This window comes from Clytia hemisphaerica, unplaced genomic scaffold, assembly GCF_902728285.1.
Source record: "Clytia hemisphaerica strain Z4C2 unplaced genomic scaffold, Clytia hemisphaerica genome assembly, whole genome shotgun sequence".
NCBI lineage: Eukaryota > Metazoa > Cnidaria > Hydrozoa > Leptothecata > Clytiidae > Clytia > Clytia hemisphaerica.
Genome location: NW_027103772.1, coordinates 24,755 through 45,699, shown reverse-complemented (window position 1 = coordinate 45,699; position 20,945 = coordinate 24,755). Strand labels below are relative to the sequence as shown.

The 20,945-nt window shown below is 35.4% G+C and overlaps 1 protein-coding gene across 1 annotated transcript; it reads right to left on the bottom strand.

The window, feature by feature from the left end:
• Window positions 1-219: 219 nt before the first annotated feature.
• LOC136806080 (E3 ubiquitin-protein ligase RNF25-like) lies at window positions 220-17,452 on the bottom strand. The gene is made up of 11 exons (XM_067062651.1): window positions 17,350-17,452; window positions 8,945-8,986; window positions 8,311-8,379; window positions 7,961-8,057; window positions 7,552-7,619; window positions 7,174-7,243; window positions 6,771-6,842; window positions 6,300-6,386; window positions 5,446-5,544; window positions 1,768-1,899; window positions 220-1,573 (listed from the first exon to the last, which is right to left on the bottom strand). Exons 2-11 carry the CDS (start codon window positions 8,956-8,958, stop codon window positions 656-658), a joined length of 1,626 nt encoding a protein of 541 aa, XP_066918752.1. The 5' UTR covers window positions 8,959-8,986; window positions 17,350-17,452; the 3' UTR covers window positions 220-655.
• Window positions 17,453-20,945: the final 3,493 nt, after the last annotated feature.

Below are 20,945 nucleotides of genomic sequence, written 5' to 3'. Positions count from 1 at the left end.
AAAAAATTCAATTGAATAATTCAACATTAGAATATCATTGGTTAACCCATATAGAACTCTTCGTTTAAAACTTTTATAAAATGTTTGACTTGCTTCTTTTTTAGATTTTATCACCTAAAATTCAATACCAGTTAATATCATGAATAAGAGTGAAAGGTCAATGCATGGTATAAACAGCTAAAGTGCCTTCAGTTAGAGACTAAGAAAAAAAAGAGAATATTAAACTAATTTCACTTTTTTATCATTGAAATTAATCATACAAAAATATGAATTCTTAAAGAAAATTGTCACTATTAAACAGCCCATAAAATGTATATCATATCAAAACCTATGCCTCAATTTATAAATAAAAAATAATTGTAACAATTTAACTGTTGCAACATAATAGATACAGGGAAGACCACCACACGATCTACATTTGTCATCTATGAAAAGGATTCCTTCATTTAAAATGAGGAAATCATTCAAATTTAATTTGTTCTCGAATTTGTGCGTGTCAACTCTGTACTCTATTAAGACCGACCTCGACATCGACTTTCATTTTAAGTAACTTCATCTTAAAATTGTGCTTAGAAGATATCAACTGTATGTACTTTTCTTGGTACAAAAAGACATTGCTGCACTTAAAAAGTCGAGACCGGTCTTGCAGCATTCGTTAAATAGGTTTAAACCCTGGTGGTGGTCTGACTTTCCGTTCAAACCCTGGAGGCGGCTTTGGTTCACATCTGCCAGTCACAGTTGCTTTACCCCTATCTGTAGGTGTGTCTTTTGTGCCTCCTAATGAAGGGAAATCTTTATCATCGTTCGATGACGTATTTGCAGGGACATTCGCCCAACCTACTTTAGAAGGTTTCTTGGACCCAGTCTTTTGATGATCTCCTGCTGAAGAAATATTCGTCCCTTCCGCTTTATGCGGATGTTGAGTTTCAGTTTTCTTTTTGTGACGTTTCTTTTTACTTTTAGAGCTTGTTGCAGTATTTTCTTTGTCAAGTCCACTTGATGAAGCCTGATCAACATCCCTTGGAATACCAGTCCCGTGGTTTTTGGAAGGAGGCCTGGTGGAATCCTTAGGTCTTTGAGGTATACTTTTAACGCCTTTATCTTTTTCCTTTTCAGAGACGCTTTTACTTGGCTTTGGTTTTGGACTATCATCTTTACCCTCAGTATTTTTTCTAGGTTTTGACTCTTCGTTGTTTGTCGCTTTTTGTGTTTGCTGTTTTTCGTTTTTCTCTTTTGGGAGTTTGGACTTGGCTTTGGAGCTGGAAGGTCTTTCATCAGGACCATTGGACGATGCTTTAGGATTGTTGACAGGCTGAACGTTTCTATCACCACCAGTTTTATGTTGTTTCTGATAAGATTTGTTCGGTTTTGAATGTGAAGATTCTTTAACCGAACGACTTTCTTTCTGTCTTGTTTTTCCTTGGTCATATTTACCCTGCTTATTCTTATTTTTTGGTTTCTTCGGTTCTGTAGAAACGTTGTTGGCATGTTCGAACAGAGTATTTGCTTGTGACTCGAGTTCTGTGGACTGATCTTCATTTTCTAATTCGTTACTTGGTACTGGAGTTGGAGCCTTAAAATTGGACGGAAAGTTATTTCATTAATATTCTTTAGAATTGAAAGGATTAAAAAAATGAAAGACACAAAAATAAGCTATTGTCAATGAGTAGCCTCTACAAAAGCCGGCTTCAAAGATTTCTCAAATAAAAAGCACAGCTTATTCTTGTAATGAAAGATTCGCCTGGTTCAATGACAGAAACATCTTACAGAGGGTATTAAATATTTGTTCCTTTCATAATCCAAATCAATGATCCCTCCATTTTGCTTTTGTTTGTCATACATCACTTTACATTGAGCTAACCATTTCTTATACTCGTGTGTGTTGGTGTAAGAAGTCTCCTGCAATGAAAATGAATTGCAATGAAAATGAATTGCAGTGAAAATGAACTGACATTATGAACACCCCTGTGTCAAAGACCGACTGAGGCCCTAGTCCCACTGGGAAATTGACTTTGATTCCATCCCCAATCAAAATTCAATGATTAAAAATTACACTCTAAACCGTCGCAACTGAGTTTTTTTAACCTTGGAACAATAGAATTTTATCCCCATTGGGAATTCAATAGAAATTTTATCCCCGCTGTGGGAAAAAGATTCACCGGCGCTGTGATATATAGGGATGTTTATGAATAATACGCATATTCTGAGATTGAGAAAACAAAAATTTGAAGGGACTGCTTAGGTTGAGATTTTTGCCAACGCTTACGTGACTTCATCAGCATTTTGTTATGAATTTGTGTTATCAATTGCTGCTTCTACACTTTTAAGTTTTCTGAGATTGAGAAAATACCTTACAGGTGGTTGCACCCCAAAATCACGCGGTACCCCAAAACCCACAATTTCATAAAATGCAGTGTCAGTTATACTCCTTATGGGAAACTAAGTGTTAATATGCATTTCCAGATACATTAGTAAAAGGGATAAACAGAAAACAATAATTTTTCATATTGCAAGCTCCTTACAGAAAATTACAGACCTGTAACGTCAAAAAAGAAAACATGAAAAAAACACGTTTTTTGAGAAAAAGCCAATAAAATAATGAAACTTGAGACTAAGTTTGCAATTATGGTGAATTCTGGTAGCCCATATAACCCATCTTCGAAAATAGAGCTAATGGAATTGAGTCTTTAGCCTATCTTGAGATATTCAGACCCAAAACTCAAAATTTCGACTGTGGGTTTTGGGGTGCATTTTTCTAAAAATGACATTAGTCAATATATAAAAAAAATCAACAAACAACTGGTCAATTTCAAGAAGTCCTTCTCTGAATGAAACACAATTTCTTTCAATAGCAACAATATTTTTCAACTAAAAATGAAAAAAATAAGTGAAAATAGCCTAAAAAATGCTGTTTCTGTCCATACTCTTTACATTGTTAAAATGTTCGACAGCTTTTTCATAATCTGGAACATTGAATTTATCAGATTTTAAAGGAACCACTTTCAGAGGACCATAAATCACATCAGCTAAGTTAAACAGTGACACATCTGGCAAATGAGCTGGTGTATCTTCAAGAATGGTACCTAAGCCTACTTTGGGCTTCAAGCACCTAACTTCCAATTTCTCAGCAAGCCCGTTTTCATCAGCCAAGAAACGTTTCCAGATTTTACCAACATACAGCTTGCTAATGCGCTTTTGTACAATACACTACACCATACCACTTCCCCAAGAGAGAATCCTCAGTCACTGGAGGGCTGAGTGTTTTCCAAGTTGCTCTTAAGATATCTGCAACCCTTACATCATCCGTGTTGCTGGTTTCACTTTCAAAATCACTCTCATTCTCGGTATCATCAAAATCGGATTCAACAAAATCTGATTCACTTTCCTCGGTTTCTGAAGCAGGTGCTCTCCTCTTTTGGAAGAACTTGCTGTAGCTGCTGCTGGAACAATCATGACTGGCGTTATCCCATCAACTTTGCACTTGGCTTTACTACAAGCTGACTTCAAAATGCCCTGACACACTGGACATTGCTTCAGCCCGAATGCTTCGCATTTTGGTTTTTCACAAATACATTTCTCTTTGCACTTGAGAAATGCATGTTTTGTATCTTCCTTTTTTTGGCAGTGGCTTACTTACTTTTGACTTGCTCTTGTTTCTTACTCTCGATGTCTTTCAGTACAGTGAGCACATGTTTGGCCTTCATTGATCCATGGGCAGCTTTGGTTTAACCTTTTGCAGAGGCAAGAAACCAGGGATTTCTTTCAGCACGATGCTCTTTTCATGCAATTCATCTATGATACCCATGGCCTGGTTGAATTTATCTTGCCAATACTGTGATGAGCCACATCTTTTATCAGGAGAGACCATGGACAAAGTTGATGATGTTGAAATTGCAGACGAGTTTGCATCGTCATCATTTGTATCGACGACTGCAGCAGCCCTTTCAAATTTATCTTGCTGCATCATCTCTACGCTTAGTTTTGTTGATGTGATACCAACCTTTCCCAGATGTTTGCTAGAATAACCATAAAGGCTTCTCGACTTAAAGTGTTAAAGTCAGTAAACATTGATGCTTTTTCTTTTTCATACTCTTGGTGAATGTTCTTGTTTAACTGGTCCAAAAGTTGAGTTACTCCTGTTGTGTCTGGTGGTGTCACAAACAGCTGTATTTGTTTTGAGAGGAGGAATTCAAGAACCTTGTGGTTCAGCCGAGAACTATGCCCATCTGATAGTAAAACTACTGGCCTTTCAACTCCTTTCAGCTCCAAGTAGTCATCAAATTCACAAGCAGCGGCAAGAAAGGTTTCGTGAGTAGAAATTCCATTTTCGGCAGTGCTGATTAGAAGGTTAGGTATCTTTTCTGCAGCTACAGGAGGGACCATTGCACTTGTTATTCCTATGGATTTGAAAATCACTTGGCACATGCACACATCACCTGAAATGAAGATGATTATATATCATCTCTCTTGTTCTTAGTTGTAAGAGTCATAGAGACTGTGTCACAATTGACCTGTTTTAAGTGCTGCATAGCCACGTTTGTCATTTGCTCTGCACCAGGCCTCAGCTGCCTTCAATTTTTTTTCTTTTTCACTTGTTTGCTTTCTTACAACCAATGCCCCAGCTTTCGTCGATGGGTTTGATGATTTGAAATTTTTTTTCTGGTGTATACGCATAGAGAACTTGGGCTTCATTTTTTATATTTACTAAATTAAAAAAATAGGTTGACAATAAAGTATGTTTAAATCAACTATAAAGCTTCTTATCAATCAAATGATTGACTTAATAGGTGGAGTAACTATCAAAGTAAAACCTCAGAAAGTATTTTTTTGGAATCTTGGTCCAAATTTTTAAAATTCTGAAAATGCCAATGTGGGTTTTGGGGTGCCTGTATTGTGGGTTTTGTAGTACTTTGGGGTATATGGCTTAGACTAAGCTTGCAAACTTATTTTCACTAGTAAGACAATTGAATATGAAGATCGCATGCAAAAAAACACACTTCTAGCATTATTATTTATGAAATTACAGCCAAAATATAGTTTGCAGGTTTTGGGGTGCGCAAAAAAAAATAGTACCAACTTCAATGCCCTGTAAAAAAATCAAGAGATGCATATGAATGATCAGATACCCCAGGAAGAACCATTATTAGTCCAAAGTTTTGAATGGTATAATAAAAATAATCCAATAACCAACACAGCTCATAATATAACGCCCTGGTTTTTTGCGTGGGTTTTGGGGTGCAACCACCTGTAAGGGAACTTATTTTGGCGGGAACTAATTTTGGCGAGTGAGCAAAATATTTAATTTTGGCGGGAACTAATTTTAGCGAATTTTGCCTAAATTCGCCAAAATAAGTTCCCTTAAGGTAGCAAACACTTGCCTAAGAAAGAAAAAGCACTTTTATCTACAATTATTTAAAAAAGTCATAGAAATAATATATAACATACTTTGTCGGATTCAAAATCAATGGAAAGTTTTGAATTATTGTTCAGAATAGTTTCCACATCCTTGTCATTGATTTCCAAACGACAAACTGGACATATGTGCTGAAAAAAAGTAAAACAAATAAAAATTTTTAATAAACGAAAACAGACACTTAAGGCCGGCGCAAATGAATCCAACATTCAAGCCAACATTTCCAATTTATTGTTGGACAAAATGTTGGACGAAAAGTCACGTGGAAAAATTCGAAAAGTTGCATGAAAAGTCATTTGCGCAGAATCGTCAAACATTTTCATCCAACATGATTACGCAAATGCATCCAACATTGAAACCAACATAAAAGTGACGTCAATCTCATTAAAAAATGTTGGATGAAAAGTTTGACGGCGATCAAACTTCATCCAACATGATTTCAAACAATTTTCTTAAAAAGTTGCAATTTTATGACTTGCGCAAACGAACCCAACATTTGATCCAACAATAATGTTGGATCAAATGTTGGATTCATTTGCGCCGGCCTTTAGTGCAGTAGAATTAAATTTTTCCCAACCTTTTTTTGTTTAACGTGAGTCGCGGGATGACAACTACTGCATTAACTCGTGTCAATAACTTTTTTTAACTACTTTATCAATTTTATTTACAAAATTGCATATACTAATTGTGGTCTCTAAATGACTCATTGACGAAATATAAAAACTGGTCAAAATCTTAAACATTATTTTCCATGAAAATTAGGCTCATTTTTGACTTTGTAGGCCGAAATGAAATAAAATACCATAACTAGATTAAATGAAACTAAAATAATGAATAAGATCTGATTCATTTCTAAGACAAGAAAAACTATGAATTATAGTTATACCTTTTCAGTTACACTTTTGACATATCCTTGTATGCATGGGAAATGAAAGTAATGGTAACATTCTGTTCGAAAGAAACTTTCTTCTTCCTAGTATTTAAAGAAAAGAAAACGATTAAAGTGTCATTGTTAGGTCATTTGTGTACAAAAAGGTTTTTTTTAATGTCTTCAATCACGGTATCCAGTTCAAAATAAAATGTATAAAATCTGAAGATCCAATGGCTGAGAAGGAAGATACAATAATGGTAACGGTATATTCGCGCATCATATTTTTGTTTTGGATATTATTTTTGTGTTTATCTAATTCAAGAGACAATTTTGTGCTGTTCTTGCCAGAATAAAAAACAGTCAGGAACAGTCAGAAAATGAAGTTTCCATTAGCCGTACCACAATTTTACCAAACAGGTCTCATTTTGGCAGAACTGTAGTTGGGAAAAACGAACACCAAAGATCTATAGTCTATAATGGTCAAACCTTGAAGTATTCCAAACAAATGGGACAAACACAACTTGGGTGATTGTTGTCAGTCAAACTTCCTCTCGCATACTATGGTAAAAAAGGAGTAAGCATTGAAATGTGTATTCGATGGTGTAGAAAAGTGGTCAAAGCAAACTTTTAGGTCTTAGACAAAATTATTTAAACAATAAATTAGGCAGAATTCTTCACATTTTTCAAATTTTGTTGAATTTGGAGATGGTAACAATGCGGGAAGTGAAAACCCGACAGATGAACTTTGATAGAAAAGGAAATTAAAAGGAAACACAGACACATTTTGCGAGCTGATTTTTTGTTGCAGTTTGAAAGTAATCCATTTAGCTGATTGTATTGGTATTTAAATTGACTCCAAGTTTTGGAGGGAATCGAAAAGAGATGGAACCTCTAACAAATCATACAACATCATTTCTCCAATCTTCTGACCAGCCAAAGCTTCTAGATTTTCTTTGATACTAAAAAGCAAAAGAAATGGAAGGTGGGTTTATCATTATAGCCTTTTCCAATGAGGACTCAAGAATTTTCAAAAACAATTTCAAAGTCATCAGATGAAAGTAAGAAATCCTAGAGATAAAATCTTCCCCTTCTATTTGCTTTTCCCATAGAATCCTTTGGTTCCTGTCTTAAAACTATACCAGAAAAAACGAACAGCCTTCTATATTCTTCAACTATACTATAAATTGTTTGTTATTTATAGCCAGAGACAGATCGTATTGAAATTTTAAAGAATTTGTAGGTTGAAAAGAGATTGCTTCCTTCATACCTAGCAAGATGAGCATCAGAAAGCCCTCTTGGATTTTTCAAATCAAAAGATGGCTTATTTTCTGGATACTGAAAAAGGAAAAAACAAGGAAACTAGAAATTATACAGACTAACTGACATTCTGTAGACTGAAAAGGACCGAAAAAGAAATTTTTTAAGGGAAATATTGACAGCCATTTCATGTAGGGAAATACAAGTTAAAGCAGGTTAAAGATATTTCTATGACCTTCGTTATTAACTTTTAATATGTTATGAAGAGTTGAAGAGTAAAAAACACTGAATTTTTATGTTTAGCTATATAAGGACCAATTTAGTATATCGCGCACACATTTTACCAAACAAGAATTGAAATGGAAAAAGTACACAGTTTTCAGTCAAATGCAAAAAAATGAAGAGAAAAAAAGTCATACTTGTTTTGTTACAGTGCATATCAAAGTCAAGCAAACGAATTTCTTGTCATCATCATCTGCTGTCGCTGGATGGAGTGTCATTTGTAGAGTTGCCAATCTGTTTGTAAATCAACATGAAGAAGTACACTTTAACTCTATCGTATATTATAATCCGTAAAATTGGTCTAAAGTCTGAAATCAAAAGTTATGACATATGAAACAAAATTTTTGACCCATCTTAGTTCATGATTAACCTTTTTCTGAGTAATATATAAGAAGCAAAAAATCATAACCTGGGACATGTCAAACTAGCGTATATTTTTCTACACATTTAATACAGAAACCGTATTCATGAAAAAACATTTCCATACTCATCAATGTTGATAATCAAGTCATCCATGTAAATTGCCTCTAAAGCTTCCAGCTCTTCATCAAATTGACTGCAAAATAAAGACATTTGTAAAAAATGATGTGTTGTTGAATACTGTCCGGCGTCAAAATGGAATTATTTTCAATTCAGAGATATATACTGGATAAAAAAGGTGCACTTACTGTATCTAAGTCATTTTTTTATCGTGTCTACTTTAGTGGTTTTCATCCAAAGAAAAGTAGGTTGAAAAAAATTTACTGGGCTTAGAAAATATACCCAAGGATTTGATTATGACATCAAAATTATGTCAATATTTTCAATTTAAGTCAATTATGATCATTTTTAAGTACTTTACCCTATCATCTGAGAAGTTAAAATCAATAACTAGGGTCTATACATGAATAAAAAACAACAGAATTTACAATAACTTGGTGAAAACGTAGGCATCTGGGTCAAGGTTATATGATCACAAGATTCAAATAATTTTGTTGTTGGAAGCGCTCAAAGCGGTCCTTTTAACAGATATGTTGATAATCCCTTTTTACCCTATATAGCTTTTTAAATCCTATTTAAACTAATATAAAAAAGACTAAGGTAGCCTAGACATGATAGATGGAAAAATCTCAATCTCAAACCTGTTAAAATTCATCTTTGCATTCAATGAAGACAGTTTTCTCCTAAAAAATGAAATACTCTACTTCATAATATAGACCTTGAAGGGAAAGTCACATTTTTAGATTTAAGGGCCTTTGTAGGGAGGGGGTACCAAGGTTTGCTCAAAAAACTTGGGGTGGTGGGATTGTAGGGGGGATTCAAATAAGAAAGGGGGTTTGGAAATTGTGGTAAAACACCAAAACACAAATGTGAGTTATATTGTTATATTGTGAAACTTTTGGCTTGTGCAGGCTTTGTCATTTGAAAATTCCAGGCGTGTGGTTAATCGCACTCCTAAAAAGTACTTTAGGCGTGTGATAAGGAGTGCTATGCATAACTTTAAGTAGTAAAATCCAAATTTAATTTATGGTGTGTGATTAATCACTCTCCTCAAAGATTTTAGGTGTGTGTGGAGGTGTGCGCGTGCTATCACACGCCTCAAACGATGCAGCCTGCTTGTGACTGTATATAAATTTTGTACTCTTTGATCACTTTTGTGGTGCATAGCAATGTTTCCTTTGAAACAAATTTTCTATAAAACAAAGGGGGGTAAGATTGGGTAAGATTTCATTACAGGACGGGGATGGGTACAGAGGGGAATGAAATAAACCTAGGGGAGTTCATATCCCTCTGCAAACTATTTGATCTACGGGTGCGCCATCAAAAAAGTTTCTCTCTTTAAGATTAATTTTATCGATATCCAAAAATTTTAAAAGGAATAATTCTTTGCCGTTGGAAAGAAGAAAGATAAACTTAAATTTTGTTGTATCAATAATTATTAAATTCGATTGATTATAGATCAAAAGTTATGCTCAATTGAATAAAAAAGTTACTTTTCGAAAGTGCTCAAAAACGTTGAAAATTAAACTATCAAATTTTTGTTTTAGAATTGGCAATTGCAATAGCCTTCACATGATTAAGAGCATATTTTAGTAATTATATAAACATAAATTTTGAAACTGAAGGCTCGAGAGGGTTTAAAATTAAATCATTTTAATTTACTTTTACTAAAAGTTTCCTCAAAAAAGATTTTGGTTCTAGACTGGATATAATATCTATAAGCTAGATTTACCTCAAAACCAATATTTGATGTATTTTTATGAATTTTACTAGATTTTTTGGAGTTTTTCGATGAATACTCTTTCTTTTATCTGCTTTTATTGCTATTGGAAATTAACCACGACCCACGGCATGGCCCCTTTTTTTTAAATGGCCTGCGCGTGGCCCGCGCGGGCCCGCGCAGTTTCGGACCATGTTCGGGCCAGATTTTCGAAAACTTGCTCAGATCGCGCGTGTAATTTCAGGACCCAATATTTATATTTTAAATTCCTTATTTTAGCAAAGAAATTTAAAAATCTTCATCTTTATTCAAATATATATTGTTCAATTATATAAAAGTTAATCATCTATTTTCCAATTAAGTTAGGAAAATTATTAAAAAGAATGATTTGAATCTTACATAATATGGTCTTCTTTTCATTCTAACATGGCCCGAGCAAATCCGTATCAATTGTAAATACATGGCCCGAACAAAATGTTCGGGCCGATTCAATAATACTTTTTTGTGGCCCGAGCATGGTCCGAACAGGCCCGAACATGTTCGGGCCATGCCGTGGGTCGTCAACCATCCTTTATACAACAAAAGGTCATCTAGACAGCAGTAGCGTGGTGGGTTGACTAAAATATTCGCGCAAACTGGGGATGCAATTTTAGAAGATTGTGGTTTTTGTAACCTAATAGCAGCTGTGGAGTTCTTAACGCGACACGCTGAAGCTCTAAAGATCGCTAAAAACTAACATCAATCTAAAAATGGTTATCTCAGCGGAAAATTTTGAGTCAACTTTTTGTCTCAAGCCAAAAACTTCAAAATTAAAAATCAGCTGAAATGGCGCTCCATGAAAAGTGCATTTTATAGATAAGTTTAAAATTGTATCCCACAATGCTTTGTGGCAAGAAAGGTTTCAAATTGTTGGCAGAAAGTGAAAATGGAGCTTTGTTATTGTTTTAAAACTCAAGTTTTTTGGTCTTTCTACTTTATAAACTTCATAAAAGTATTCAGTAATGGTTTTTATCGGTGATCCAAAAAAATATCTGCAATCTGATTGGTTAAAAAGAGTACAATATATCTTGTATTTTACATGTACAAAATATAAATTGACAAAAAGATGTTGTTGCATTGTAGCGGTAGAAGCAATCTAACGTCACTTTGTTACAAAAGTGCCCTGCGCTTTTTTCCAACATAAAAAGTACATTTTTTGGGTCACCGATAAACCAGTTATATATCAGACATTTGCTTGTACAATATGGAAATATTTCACTCCCAGATTTTCCGTATATTTTCCTTGGCTAAAGACTCAGAAAATATTGTATGAAAAAATGTCGGAGCTCGTAAAATATTTCTCATATTGTACTCGCAACTGTCTGATAACTATATTACGTATTCATTTTCTATAGCTTCAGTTTTCTTCTACTGATAATAGAAAGATGTTTGTTTATGACTTTTTTCTTTTTTTAAAGAGATGTTTGTGTATGCTCTTGTGTGATCAGTTTAAAGCAAAAAAGATTCTTTTTTGAGCATATTCATGAACCTTGTTTGTGAAATACAAAATATAATGTTTTGAATGCTTCTTTTCCCAAAAAGTTTTGTATAATTGAATTTGCTTTGTTGAGAGAACTTGACCCAAAAGTTGTCAGTCATGACACCCTTCCCTATCGGCATTGCATTCGAACCCGTTCCTCTTAAATAAAATTCTCCCCAGTCCGCGTACAGGTGCGCCATCATATTTTTCAGATTGTATATTTTCGTCCACGTCTTCAGAGCTTCAGCATACTAGGCGAACTAGGCCAGAAATTACACAATCTGTTATGTTATCAGGTTAGGTCTTTGGCACCCCCTATGAAAGTACCGTAACTTGGTATAATGTCGACATCCCTCGTCTAAATTCGACACCCTTTTCTAGAGCTGAAAAATAAAAAAAAGGTCAAAATTATTTTTCTTTGCTTAGTGGTAAGGGAGGATAAATCTTTTTTCAATCACCGATTCCAACTTTCATATTATTCCTATCTCTAAAGAAGGGTGTCAAAATTAGAAGACGGATGTCGACATTAGACCAACTTACGGCAGTTAGTCACACTAGCGTCCCGCTGAAATGCGTATCAAAGATTAATGCTGCGAAAGCGCTATATCGTTTACCTGACTCACAAGCAAAAAAATGTGCCGCAAAACTTCTAAAGGGATTCAAGAAAAAATTGTTTTTAAAAAAAATTAACATTCTCAAAAACTATGAGAAATTGCCTAAAATTTGAGCCATAGATGAAAAAAATTGAGCCAAGCCAACCTTGAGAACTAATTTGAAGATCAACTTCCCAAGAAAAAGATCTACGGGGGAGACGGAACCCACCTAGATCCGCGCACTTCCGGATAGGTTCCCAGAAATTTTGCCGGACCTCAAACACTGACCCATTTACATGTGCGGGATTGTTTTTACTTTAGCGTATAAACAAGGCCTTAAAAATCAAAGCGCTATCTCGGGAATTGAATGACAAATTTTGGTTACTTACTTACTTACTTTTGGTTACTTTTGGTTGTCTTCGAGCTTCATGCTCTGGCAAGAAACTTTCTGCTTCACACCACAATGCTGCATCCATCAAACCTGAATAAGGAAGGATGTCAGCAGCTAAACAGTTTTCATGTCAAGAATGGAGTTAGAGTCGGCTCTCCTGCACCCTGTGTAACCATGAATCTGTGGCTCGTCTGGGATCGAACTGAGGTGTCTGTCTAGAGAGTTTTTGAACTTTTCGACTGTAACATTCTTCATATCTCTAATACTCTTGGGCATTGAATTGAATAATTTAGCACCTTGCACAACAAGCGTGCTATCATGTAGTTTTGAACTATGGGTGCGAACACACATCCTTCCCAATCTTGGGAGTTCCTTGAATTGAAATTTATTGTTGATGTTTGGAACCAGATTTTCAGCTATTTTCCATGTATACAGGATCCGATATCTCTCCCTTCTTCTTTGAAGTGAGTAAAGTTTTAGCTTTTTCAGACAATCCCAATAGTTTTTTGGAGTGCCAGTTATTCTTTTGAGAAATGATTTTTGGATTTCTTCTAATCTTTGGGTAGAACTGACAGCACTTGGACTCCATAGGACTGAGCAATATTCAATGACTGGAATAACCAATGATTTGTAAAGAGTAAGCATTAGTTGGGGTAAACGCGAAGAGAAAGTCCGCAGAATCCAGGAAATCAAGTTTTTTGCTTTCTCAATGACTGAATTTATTTGATGTGTAAAGACAGCATCATCTGACATTAGTACTCCCAGGTCCTTCACAAATTTCTTCCTTTCGATATTTTCTCCTGAAGGGGATTTGTAGTGAGTTTGGTTTTTTATTTCTTCATCTGGACCATAGCGTAGAAGTTCAAACTTTGTGTCATTTAGTTTCATGTTGTTTTCTTCAGTCCAGTCATAGACTTTTTCTAGTTCTTTTTGAAGAATTTCAACATCCTTTGTGTTTTTGATTGATTTGGTGGCACGTGTATCATCAGCAAATGATTTCAATATACAGTACAGTACTTTTTCATCAATGTCACCAATCAATATTAGAAATATAAGAGGTCCCAATACACTGCCTTGAGGGACTCCTGAAATTACTTTCTGGGCTTTGGACTTGACACCATTTACTATTACTGTTTGATATCTTTCAGTAAGGAATGATTCAATCCATCTGTGGATTGGTCCGGATATACCCAATTGCTTTAATTTCCCAAGTACAACTGCATGATCGACTTTGTCGAAAGCCTTTGAGAAATCAAGGTAAACAACATCTGCATTCATACCCTCATCTAATATGTCAAGAATGAGGTCGTGTTGCTCGAGAAGCTGACTAAGGCAGGATCTCCCACTTCTGAAACCATGTTGGTTTGGATTGAAAAGGTCATTGTTGTTCATGTGATTTACAATATGATTTCTCAATATTTTCTCGAAAATTTTTATCACATGCGAGGTGAGTGCAACAGGTCTGTAGTTGGCAGCCAGAGATCTGCTTCCTCCTTTGTGAATTGGTGTTATGGTGCATTTTTTCAGTTCAGTTGGAACAAGACCTATTTCTAGGCTTTTATTTATTTATTTATTTATTTTATTTAACATTTATTCGACTTCAATTTTTACAAAATTGTTCTTCCGTCTAAACTAAGAATTTTAAAAATGAAAATGCAAAAGATATAAATTATTAAATTATTAAATATAGTAAAATTTTTATATTGATTTAAAATGTAATTAAAAAATGCTAAAGACACAGGACTGGCAAGAGATTGAATTAAGGATGAGATATAGGTATAGAGCTAGGCCTGCTGGAAGTCAAGAAAACATGGACGGTAAACAAAAGGCTGTAAGATTAATAAGTCAGTAAAGAAAAAAAAAATATTTATACCGTAAAATACATAAATAATTAAAGTAACAAAATATTTATAATGCTAATTATAATCACAGGGATAAAACCCTGGCTAATGCTTTATCAAAATAATATTTTTTAGCTTCTTTATTAAATTCTTCTAGAGTCTTTAAAGATTTTATGTTTTTTTACTGGCAGATCATCATACCAACGAGCTTGACATTGAAATGTACCATCATTAACAACTTTGATCATTGGTTCTTTGAGTGTACAGCGAAGCTTCTTACTAGGGTTAGAGAATTCGACATTTAGATAACTGGGATGATTTTTATCTCGACGTGACTTGTGAACAATTTTAGCGGTGTTAAGTTCGATGTACTCTTTGACTGGTAGCCATTTTAGTTGAATTGCGTCATTTAAAGTAGCGAATCGAGAAAGCACGTACCCAGCTGCAATGTTTTGGATCTTTTGAAGACGTTCTACTTGGTACTTTGGAATTTGCGCATAGACAACATTGCTGTAGTTAAGCTTGGATAATATCATCGTTTCAGCCAGAGTCTTGCGAACATGAAATGGAGTAAAGCGACTGAATTTTCGTAGTGCTCGTAATGTTCCTTGAGAGGATTTGATGATTTCGTTGATATGTGTTGACCATGTTAAGTTATGATCAAGATAGACACCAAGCAATTTAACGTAGGTTTTGTGCTCGATTGATCGGCCAGAGCAGCGGAATAGTTGGCTTTGATTTTTTGGAAAATTCCTCAAGCGTTGAGAATGAAAAATGATGAGTTGTAGTTTGTCACTATTAAATAGTAGGTTACTGTCTTTAGGCTTTTCTTCCAGAGTAAACACAGTGGAACGGATAACTCATCTTTGCATTTTTTGAGAAACATAGCTGGAAATCCATCAGGTCCTGCAGAAGATGATGGAGACAGCTCATTTATTGCTTTAACGATGGAGTCTTCTGTTATGTTAATCTCATCAATCTTGACGTTTGTTTTGTCTTGGTTAGGTTGTGGTTGTGGTTGCTTTGGTTTACTGAACACTTTAGCATATTGGTCGGCTAAGAGATCAGCCATTTCTTTGCTTCTTTGTGTAAGTTCTTCATTGCAATTCAATAGGGGTCCGATATTAGACCGAATTTTCGATTTCTTTTTTGCATAGGTAAAGAAATATTTTGAATTCTTTTTAATTGAGTCAATCACTTTGCTTTCCACGTGACGCTTTGACTCATTAAAAGATTTTTGAAGTTTTTTCTCAATTTGTAAAAGTTCATCTTTTATCTTGTCTTTCTTGGATTTGGAGTTGGTGTGTAAAAGTTTTTTTGTAATTTTTCTTCTTCTTTTTGTAAGAGAGGTACGGTATCTCTCAGCTTTTGATTTCGTTTTTGATGTGGTCTTGGCCTTCACGGGAACTCTGCTTTCGCATATTCTGTAGCATATGTTGTTGAAGGTTTCCAAAATAACATCTGGGTCTTCAGTATCAAACTTGGTTGGTTGGTTGATTTTGGCTGCTGCAGGTTTTATTTTGTTTCAAATTTTCAAGTTTATTCAGGTATAACTCTCATCCTTGTTGTAATTATTTCCTAGTAGTGTGATTAAGGCGGTCATCGAAAAATTGTTCTATTCGCGTCAACCGCCCGCATCAAACTTTCCGCTGATTTTCCGGTGCGGAGATGCGGAAAAAAATCTGGGAAAAGCAAATTGTTCTTTTAAACAGTTAGTCACACTAGGAAATCTAGCTTTCAGAAAAAACAACATCAGTCATCTACAGGATACATTTCAACAACAAGGATGAGAGTTACCTGAATCAAGTTCGCAAGACAATATTAATTAAAACTTGAAAGTTGGAAACAAAATAAAACGTGCAGCAGCCAAAATCAACCAACCAAAAATTGTCATTCAATTCCCGAGACAGCGCTTCGATTTTTAAGGCCTTGTCTATACGCTAAAGTAAAAAGAATTACGCACATGTAAATGGGTCATTGTTTGAGGTCCGGCAAAATTTCCGGGAGATAGCCTATCCGGCAGTGCGCGGATCTAGGTGGGTTCCGCCTCCCCCGTAGATCTTTTTCTTGGGAAGTTGATCTTCAAATTAGTTTTCAAGGTTGGCTTGGCTCAAATTTTTTCATCTATGGCTCAAATTTTAGGCAATTTCTCAAAGTTTTTGAAAATGTTAATTTCATTAAAAAGCGCCGGGTTATTTTTTCATGAATCCCTTTAGAAGTTTTGCGGTGCATTTTTTTGCTTGAGAGTCAAGTAAACGATATAGCGCTTTCGCAGCATTAATCTTTGATACGCATTTTGGCGGGACGCTAGTGTGGCTAACTGTTAAAGTATAGCTTTTTCTCAATTGCTCTGACGACCATCGAAAAATTGTTTTGCTCGCGTTACCACTCTCCCCTGAGTTACTGACGTGATTAAAAAAAACCTGGGAATGTTTTTGACCGCCCGTCTGCCCGCATGCATTTTTAACACCCGTTGCGACGCGAACAGAGCATTTTTTCGATGACCGCCTAACTGTACGGTAAATATCTTTTTAAAAATTAGTGGTTTTGGCCATTTTAAAGGCAAAATATATGGTCAGAGTTTCCAAAGTTCACACCCCTTGTTGAGCTGCTTACAGTTTTATAGACTATGTAGTGCAAATTTTCTCATTTTTGCTCATTTCCACCCTTAGATAGAGTGCAATTTGGACAGCTTTTTTAAACACAAAAGACCCTTTAGGACTGCACTTACGGTGTTAGTTTGATATTTTACTTTGAGTGCCCCCCCTACACACCCTCTGTTGCACCCTCCTAACCTAGGCTCTACCAAAAACCTCTCTCTCACCCTAGCCTAGGCTTAGCCGCTACATTTGACATTACACCTTTAAAAAAACGTTTTGGAAAGATGTCCAGAACCAGACATCAAAAAACTATTTCATTGTAGCCACAAACTATGTAGAATTAAAAGTCACTTCGTCTTAAGAGCCTGCTTTTTCAGATTACCTTTTACACTTTAACTTCGAATTAACTTGGAAATTTTTAGAAACACTTTGTACGTCTTTGTACCACGTCCAGCTCCAGTCCAGTCCAGTCGGTTATGCCTTTCGAAGTTGTAAGTGAAAATAGAGCCTAATAGCTTAAAAAACAAAAGCTCTAAATACACGTACTGTTACTGGAAATATAACAAGAGCCGTAAACATGCGAAAAGTCAACCTCGTTCAATGTCGATCATCGCGCCTCGACTCGAGAAAGTGCCTACAACGTTAAAAAAAACGACAAATTTACTCAAATTTGGATAACTTTTATCTTCACTGTAAGAGTCCGATGTCAAAGGCCTTTTTTTGGACGTACGTACGCACGGTACCCTGAGTATCAGAGGTCAAGTTTTCAAAGAGAAAATATTAATTTATTCGCGCTGTGATACTCACGGTATACGCACGGTCGTTTCTGAATCGAGTACCCCCCCACCGGGCACCGCGTAACCTCTGGTTGCCGATAACCCGTGATTGACCCAGTGTATAGAGGGTTAGATGACATGACATATCACACCTCCAGAAATCAAACCCGGGCTCTGCTTGCTTGGCTACATAGTGATGTGGTAATAATAGTCTACTACTTCGCCAACAAGTTGACCTGAAAAGTTATGCTTTGCTCTAAAATAGCTAATAAAATTTCGGACTGCTTTACTGCTGACACTGCAGTATCATTTACTCATAACAAAAATCAAAAATTCCCTCAACTATCATCAAACACGCCAAAATCGGTAAGATTCGGATAGTGCCGTCTGGTAAAGTCACTTTGAAATAAGTTAAAACCAAAATGACACTTAATTTAGCTTTTGTGTTAAAGAGTTTTTTTGATTCTTAGACGGTAATTTGCATTTTCAGCGTACGTAAATGTTTTCATTCGATTGTTAGGGGAACTTTTAGATGGTGAAATTACTAACACTCTAGGTGTGGCCTTTCTTGACCAGCTTCAGAGCTCCCTTATTATTACGTAGAAACAAATATTTAGGCAAGAATCGGGGATAATAGTTTTTTGAAGTAATGGGTATGTCCGAAAAAGTTCGAAGAAAGTCTCTGTGAGAGACTTAATTTCGAAAATCTTGCCCCTTTTTTACTTTTTACGCGACTCTTTAAGAGTTTACTATCCCAATTTTCAGGTATTCAATTTTCAAATTTTAGTCCAAATGACGAAAATTTATGTCTCTGTTCTATAGAGACGCTTTTTGATGTTTCGTAATTTTTGGACCCTGTCAGGGACTCAATATTTTTACTTTTTCTGTGTCATTGTGAGAGACTTTCGAGGGTGTAAAAAGCATAACCCTTGTAGTTCGTACATACCTAATACCCATTTTGAATAGCCTCCCCCAAATAGTAGGGAGAGAGCTTTTGCCTTCAAATTTTCACCAAAGGTGTAAATCGATGAAAAAAAGCCATTAACAAATGAAAATTTGAATTTTTTTGCTCACGTCACCAATAATGTTTTAAAATATTTTTTTTTCAATGGCTTCAAACCTTGGCTTGGATATACTCTTCATCTCGCAAACCTACCCCCCTTTTCTTGGGTATGCTACAAGTCGTTGGAAAACAATTTACATACAGATTCAGAAAGAATTGTCAGATTAATATTTCAATTTAGGTGTGGTTTAAAGACTCCCAGGTCATATTTTGAGCCCTTTATTATTAGTTCTTGAACTTTTGGATCCTCAGATCCTTAGTTGTAAAATCTTAATCCTATCCAGACTTAGGCTTTTAGGGGCGGTTCAAAACTAGGGGGGGGGGGGGCTTTTCCTGTACCACCCCTTAAATTTTGATCTACAATCATGGTCGTAATATTTGAGAAAAAAGGGAAATCCACCGTGAAGTTTTGAAACCACAATCAATTTGTAAGTGCTCTAAAGTAGGTTGAAAGTGTAGAGTTTTAACTCTGAGTTTTAACGCGATACTTAAGACTTAGAACCTTAGGATCTCAGGATCCAAAAGTTCAAAAATAGTCCAATAAGGCTCAGAATATAGCCAGAAAGTCTGCCAACCCATCCCAAATTGAAATATTCGATCAAGTTAAAGAGATAGCCCAAAATGGACTTTCTCGCCAGAACTTTAAATCTTGAAAAACGTTGAAATAACCGGAATTCTCATTCTATTTCGACCATGATTGCAGTGGGTCTTTTTGGATAAAATTTGACACACAAGATCCTTGTCACATAAGGTAACTTTTGACAATTTTTTTTTGATGACGTCACTCATCAAGCCCAAAGTGAGCAAAAACCGAAATTTCCTTTGTTCTCTATAAGTAGCTATTGTATTCTAACAAAGGCTTTAGAGAAAAGTTGTCTGAGTTTAAAATGCTTAATTTTATCCTAAATATTTGATGAATTACGGTTTAAACGATATATTTGAAATTAAAAATAAATTTGTATTGGAAAAGTGTATGACACCTTACTGTCAGAATTGTCATCATGCTCAAGGTGTGAAAATTTTTATGTGTCAAATTTTTTTTCATTTTGAAGCTTAATAAAAGCAAGATTATTTCAGAAGGTATTATTAATAATTTGACCTCCAAAATGAAACAGCCCCCCCCTATGCCGAATAGGGTTAAGTCTCATGTTAAAACCCCGGGGGGGGGGCAGCTGGGCAAAAGGACCGACGGGTATGTGCGGGTCCTAAGGGTACATTTCCAATATGTTTAAAATGCACTGTAAGGGTCGGAAAAACTAGAGATGCACTGTAAGGGTAGAAATTTCAGAAAATTCTTGAAAAATCTAGATATTTTGACCAAAAATGCTAGAATTTTGACCATTTTTTGCACGAAAGGGATCGAAAATTTGGGGGAAAATGCACTCTAAGGGTATGATTTTCACTGATTTTTGCTGCACTGTAAGGGTGCAATTTTAAAAGCCAATTTTTGGCCCGCACATACCGTCAGTCCGCAAACCCAGTGCCCCCCCCCCGGGGTTAAAACTCAGAGTTAAAACTTTACCCTTCCAACCTAAGTTAGAGCACTTCCATATTGATTGTGGCTATAAGATTTCGTGGGAATTTCCTATTTTTCATAAATATTATGATCAGTATAGTAGATTTTAGGCCGATTTCAACCTGTGTTGTAGTGATTCAATGAAAACTGTCTATCCAACTGTATTTAAGTGTCCATCCTCGATGTTTATATTTGGAAGCGGCAAGTTAAGAGCTTTTTTAAAATGTTCTAAGGAAGGAATAGCAAGACCTTTCAACACGTGATTTTGTAAAAATCTTGACAGTTAAGGGGAAATCCTCTTGTTTTAAAAGCAATAAAATATTTCATCTTGTAAACATAACGATTGTTACAGTTAATCATTCTTACTTCTTCACAAATTGAATAATATATCTTATCCAAATCTACCATTTTTATCAACAAATTGTTTGCTCTTCTTTTTAATGCTTCTTCAACGTGATTGTCTCTGTATGTGTGTCGTTAATTTCATAAATGTTATGGGTTATGTTATTAATAAAATATGTCATGTAAAATGACGAGACAGTCGTATTTGTTGTTAGAATATTACTCAGATCTTAAAACTAAAAGTTATTGTAATTGTACATGACACCCCTATCTCACAGCCC

Coding starts and splice junctions, on each gene's coding strand:
- LOC136806080 (XM_067062651.1), bottom strand. Junction 8,058..8,310: donor TTGATTATCAACATTGATGA/GTATGGAAATGT, acceptor ATTTACAAACAG/ATTGGCAACTCTACAAATGA. Junction 6,843..7,173: donor TGTTGTATGATTTGTTAGAG/GTTCCATCTCTT, acceptor TTTTTACCATAG/TATGCGAGAGGAAGTTTGAC.